Here is a 6,000-nt window from a genome sequence, read left to right on the forward strand (position 1 = left end):
TGGGGAAAGTGGAATTGAAATGCTCATTACCATGATTAAATGGAGAGTGGACTTGATGGGCCAAATAGCCTTACTACCACTCCTACGTCTTATGGTCTTATGATGTGTCCGCAAATGTACTAACCATGCCTTCTATGTTCACATCCAAATCATTTATATAAATGACAAACAAAAGAGGACCCAGAACTGATCTCTATGGAACACCACTAGTGACAGGCCTCCAGTCTAAGAAGCAAGCCTTCACCACCACACACTCTCTCCTGTTAAGCCAATTCCAATTGGCAAGCTCACCCTGAATCCCATGTGACCTAACTTTACTAATTACTAATGTGGAGAAATTTCTTCACCCAGACAGTAGTGAGCCTATGGAATTCACTACCACAGAATTTGACTGAGACAAAGCATTGTGCAATATTCCAAGCGTGGGCCAACTTTAGTTAGGCCACACTTAGAATTTTGTGGACAGTTCCGGTCTTCACACTACCAGAAGGTTGTGGATGCTTTGGAGAGGGTGCAGTAAAGGTTTCCCAGGATGTTGCTTGATATGGGGATTTTCGCTATGAAGATAGGTTGGATAGACTGAGTTTATTTTCTCTGGAATGCAGGAGGTTGAGGGGTGACCTAATATAAATTTATAGGATTGTGAATTGCATGAGGCTTTTTCCTCAGAATAGAGGGGTCAATTATTAGAGTTCACAGGATCAAGGTGCGGGGGTGGGGAAATTTAAAAGGCAAGCTTTTTACATTAAGAGTGGTAAGTGCCTGGAACGTGCGGCCACAGTAATAGCAGCATTCAAAAAGCACCTGGACAAATACATGAATAGGAAGTAAATAGAGAGATATGGATGTTATAAGTGAAGACAGTTTTACTATGGTAGGGCAAAGTGTGTCAGCACAGACTTGGAGGACTGAAGGGCCTGTTTCTGTACTGTATTGTTCTTTGTTCTTATTCAAGGAGGCAAACATAGCTCCACAGCTAAGAGATCAAGGAATATGGGGAGAGAGAGTGTGAGACAAGCGTATTGAGCTCAATGATCATATTGAATGATGAAGCAGACTCAGGAGGTTGAATAGCCTATTTTCCATGCAGATCAATAAAAATCTGATCACACTCATCCAATTTTCCAGTTCTCAGGCAATACGCCTGGAAGCAAAGCAAATATCTAAATGGTATTTACACATTTTGAGGGTTTCTGACTAAATCACCCTTATAGACAGTGTGTTCCAGACTCCCAACACCCTCTGGGTGGAGAAAAAAGTCCTTCTCAACTCCGCTGTAACACAGAGGAAACCTATTAACAATTATAAACCATCTCCTTTCTTCAGGAAAAAACTGTTTTATACATCTAACTTCAACAAGAATTTCTACAAACTGTAATCATAGAGGTTTCCAAGCTATGTTTGTTTGCCTTAAGCCAAAATTACAACACAATTCCTGATTCTTCTAGCTGAAGCCAAAAGCATTACATTGTTTTCTCCTAAATCTCTCCTCAATGTAAACAAATCCTGATTGAGAGTGGCATAGTTCTTAGAGGCCAATGATTTTTGTTTAACAAATCCTGGCTTCAGGAAGCATTAGAATTTAATCATTAAACCCCTTCAGAGGCACATATCAAATTCCACAAGGCACTAGTTCAAACTCCAAGCTCTAAAATAAAGAATCTTATAATACATACATATATAAAGCTCACACATAAATATATGGTAATCAATTTCTCTGACTTCTAAATTGCTCAAATATTTGTATGTTGGACTATAAAGTTGGGAGATATTGGAAGTCCTATAGTAGTGACATGAAGCAAACTTCTATGTAACTAGAAATTACAGGGACACTATGAAATTTCACATTATATGACTGACAGTTCAATTGATTGTTAACTTATAGGTATGAGTAATCCTGTCATGATTATAGAGAATGAGACCTAGATACTCTTCTAGCAAAGCTGTAACAGCTGGAAAATGTAAGTAGACAACAAATGACATCATAACATGTGCTGTTCATTACTAGTTCACATCTATTATAATATTTGGGAAGAATAGAAGGATATCTTAGTTATCCATCAAATTATACACATTTCTGTGCAGCGGAATTAAGAATGAGGCTTTATGGTTCAGGCAGTGCTTTTGTACAGTTGAGGTACAAGTAGCTGGTATAAATCTTGTCCAAATAAAACACAGCATTCATTACCACTGTATCCTCCTAAGATTTCAGGCTATGAGTTTCAACTGGAGCTATAAGTTTGATAAAGAATCAAATGAAAATTTGTGACCCTTTATTAAACTGCATAGATATCCTCTTTCAATGTGTCCTCTTTCCATTTAAATACAGACTTGGACCCTGAACTTTTACAGGTCTGGTCCGGACCTCCAGCCAAACAGTCCCAGTACAATGCTTGGCCACTTACAGCCATGCTCCGGGTGTTCTGCTGAAGTCACATTTAAGTTATTCCTAAGGGAATTCTATACCCTAAGCACCTTCACTTCCCTCAATTGTAATTAAGTTAATGGCTGCTTGCATCAGGAAAATTATCTGCAGCACCACTGGCCAGGTATCACCAACAGCAGCCCCTTCTGCCCTCCCACTTAACCAGGGAAGGATATCCCGTTGCTGTGAGACTGATGCAGGATCTCTCCCATAATTGAATAGGCTTGGTCTCCATGGTCTCCCTCTTCTCAGTCTGCATAAAATTCCACCAGCAATTGTCTCTTCAACAGTTGATGTTTGATAAACTGAATAGCATTTTTGTTATTTTGTTATTATTGTGATTGAAAGTGACATTAATGGTAAACTAAAAATGTTGATAAAATATATAGAGGACATATTTTGTTCCAATGAATGTTTTGGTAGCTAGCTTTATACAGAGCCAAATAACAAAAATAAATAGTAAGTATGGGTTGTGATTTTGCCTTTACCGGCTAGGAAGTGACCTGGTGGAGTGGTGCTGATCGGTTCTATAATGAGCAAGTAATGCCTCAGCTAGATTTTTGAAGGCAAAAACATTAATCCATTGTCATGCTATGGAAATCTAAATCTACTGTATCTCTATCAGCCCTAGGTACAGCTGCTTATGGAGGAAATTCTGGGAAGAAGTGTTCTCTAAGATCCCAACCTTCACCTGCCCACCATCCCTGTCAGATGTCTGTGCCTGTGTGGGTATGCTCCAAAGGAAATATTCCCATGACCAATTGGCTTTCCTACAATCACTGCTTAACACATACACCACATTGGTCTAGTCACTCTTGAATGTACAACGGGAATATAATTCTATTCTGAATGTATTGCTTAACAAAACTTACTTAAATGTTGATAGCAAGCATAATTGGCATTGTGGCAGGGCAGGCTATAAGATTACTGAAAGAAAAGTGGCACCTTACCCATTGAAACTGTTTGAAAACAATACTGGTTGTATTATCATCCATAACGTACTATCGCCTTGATTTCTTGATCAAATCATATATGTACAAGGACACATTCTTTGGGAGCAATACATAGGATAACATTTTGAGTCTTAATGCAAACTAACTGCTTTCTTTAAAAGGCAATGATAAAAATTTTGTAAGAAGTTGAGAATTTAAACTTAATTATTAAGCAGTGATACCGGAGAGAAAAAAAATAGAAGAGATATCATGAACATGCCTTTCATTTATACTGATTGAATTTTTTTTCAAAGATTTGGGGCAAGAATACAATATTGTGGGATATTGCTTCCTGAATTTTGCCGCAGCTTCTTGCAGTAGATGGCTACAGGGCCAGAGTGGTGCAGAAGGAAAATATACAGCTATTTGAAAAGGTATTGTAGACCTGCAGTGTTCTGTACAATGCTTTATTTGTAATGTCAGCCTGCATAGCCCAGATGTGGCATTCAATCGTTTTTAATTTAAGTGGATTCAAACTGGTCCCTTTTTAAAAAAAAAATCCACGTGGTCAGTTTCTGGGGAACAATGCTTCCACCTATGAAAGTTATTAAGTCAGTATGAAACATTCATATATACCTTTATAAAACTGTCTTGTAACATAATGAACTAAGTGAATGGTGCATGCAAAGAGTACTTTGCCTCATTTGCACATTATTTTAGGACAATTGGTATTTAATATATATTGACAAATTGTCATTTTCATGGTCAACATATAGTGATTTAAAATTCAAAATGCATGTTTTGTTGAAGAATTGAGTACAAAAAGCACAAATTGTCCCCTCCCTCACAGTGCCTTCATTAAATGTTGTGTTCAGTGTAAGCAATTTTGAAACAAATTATCAGAATATCTAGTTATTGGATCTTAATATAATTCAGCAATGTCCCATTAGCAGTTCAAAAGTTAAACATCTATCAATTTCTCTCCAACTTGATTATATAAGGAAATTTGAACAATTGCTCAGATAACCAGGATGAAAGCCTTTCACCATTTAATAAAATTTATAGAGTCACAGTCATACATCATGGAAACAGAGCCTTCTGTCCAACCCGTCCATGCCAACCAGATATTCTAAATTAATCTAGTCCCATACCCCCCCAAACCCTTGCTTTTCATGTACCCATCCAGATGCCTTTTAAATGTTGTAACTGTACCAGCCTCCACCACTTCCTCCAGCAGTTCACTCCATACATGCACCACTCTTTGCATGAAAATGTTGCCTCTTAGGTCCCTTCTAAATCTTTTCCCTCTCACCCTAAACCTATGCCCTCTAGTTCTGTATGCCTCTAACCCAGGGAAAAGACCTTGTCTATTTATCCTATCCATGCCCCTCATAATTTTATAAACCTCTAAGGTCACCCCTCAGCCTCTGACACTCCAGGGGAAACAGCCCCATCCTATTCAGCCTCTCCCCATAGCTCAACCGTGGCCAGTAATTTCTATTTAGGTTTTACTGCAGGTGCACATATTATTTAAAATAAACATTAATTTAGGAAACCCTCTTTTAAAATAGATCAGTAAATAAACTTGTAATCATTCATTGTTACTATAGCACACACATATGGATTGATATAAAAGTAGACGGTTGTGAATAGCAGGATTTTAAATTAAGGATGAGTGATGTTGGTGCTTTTCCCATTAAAATAAATGCAATTGCCAAATTAGTTTCTATTAATGCATTATGCCAAGACATTCTTTTGTGAAAAATGGTGTAGGATTTCAGATTGTATCACTGATATTACTTCCTTAAAATGAATGACATTATTAAAAAAGGAACAAAGTATAAGTTGATAACTTTCTAATAACATATTGTGACTCTTGTTAGGTATTGTAGAAGCTGCAATATGAACTTTCCCCTTAAAACAGTGCTGTGTCAATCATGAATGAATACATGCAATTGTAGGTATGAGAGGGATCCTTATTCCGTCTAAACTTGAAAACCCTAAAATTGCACCTGAAATCTCAGCTTTAGAAAGCACTGAAGTATGTATAAATGAGGAAGTGATGGTTTAGCGATATTGTTGCTGACTGTTAATCTACAGACCCAGGAAATGTTCTAGGAGCCTGCGTCTAAATCCTGCCAAAGCAGATGGTGGAGTTTAAATTCAATTTAAAAAGAAAATCAGGCATTAAGAGTCTAATGATCAGCACAAATCTATTGTGAATTGTTGGAAAAAAACCCATCTGGTTCACTACTGTCCTTACTGGAAGGAAACTACTCTCCTTACCTGATCTGGCCGACATGTGACTCCAGACCCACAGCAATGTGGGGGACTCTTAACTGCCCATTGTCAAAGAATGTGCTGCTGGAAAAGCACAGCAGGTCAGGCAGCATCCGTGGAGCAGGAGAGTCGATGTTTCGAGCATAAGCTCTTCATCAGGAATGCCTGAAGAGCTTATGCCCGAAACATCAACTCTCCTGCTCCTCAGATGCTGTCTGATAGACTGTGCTTTCCAGCATCACGCTCTTTGGCTCTGCAGTCCTCACTTTCTCCCTCTCAACTGCCCTGGCCAGCAATGTCTTCATCCTGTGAATGAATTTTTAAAAAATGTAGAGTATTACACACCTAGCTGATGTTATTCCA

General features: G+C 38.2%; 1 protein-coding gene across 2 annotated transcripts in view; it reads left to right on the forward strand.

The window, feature by feature from the left end:
• zdhhc2 (zDHHC palmitoyltransferase 2) overlaps window positions 1-5,760 on the forward strand; it is a 109,504-nt gene extending 103,744 nt beyond the window's left edge. For both annotated transcript variants that reach the window (XM_072570066.1, XM_072570076.1), the window contains 2 exons: window positions 1,886-1,961; window positions 3,051-5,760. In XM_072570066.1, the coding sequence (XP_072426167.1) occupies window positions 1,886-1,926 (41 nt within the window). In that variant the 3' untranslated portion in view covers window positions 1,927-1,961; window positions 3,051-5,760. The remainder of the gene's footprint in view (window positions 1-1,885; window positions 1,962-3,050) is intronic.
• The last annotated feature ends 240 nt before the right edge of the window (window positions 5,761-6,000 follow it).

The sequence above is a fragment of the Chiloscyllium punctatum genome, chromosome 1 (genome assembly GCF_047496795.1).
Source record: "Chiloscyllium punctatum isolate Juve2018m chromosome 1, sChiPun1.3, whole genome shotgun sequence".
Lineage (NCBI taxonomy): Eukaryota > Metazoa > Chordata > Chondrichthyes > Orectolobiformes > Hemiscylliidae > Chiloscyllium > Chiloscyllium punctatum.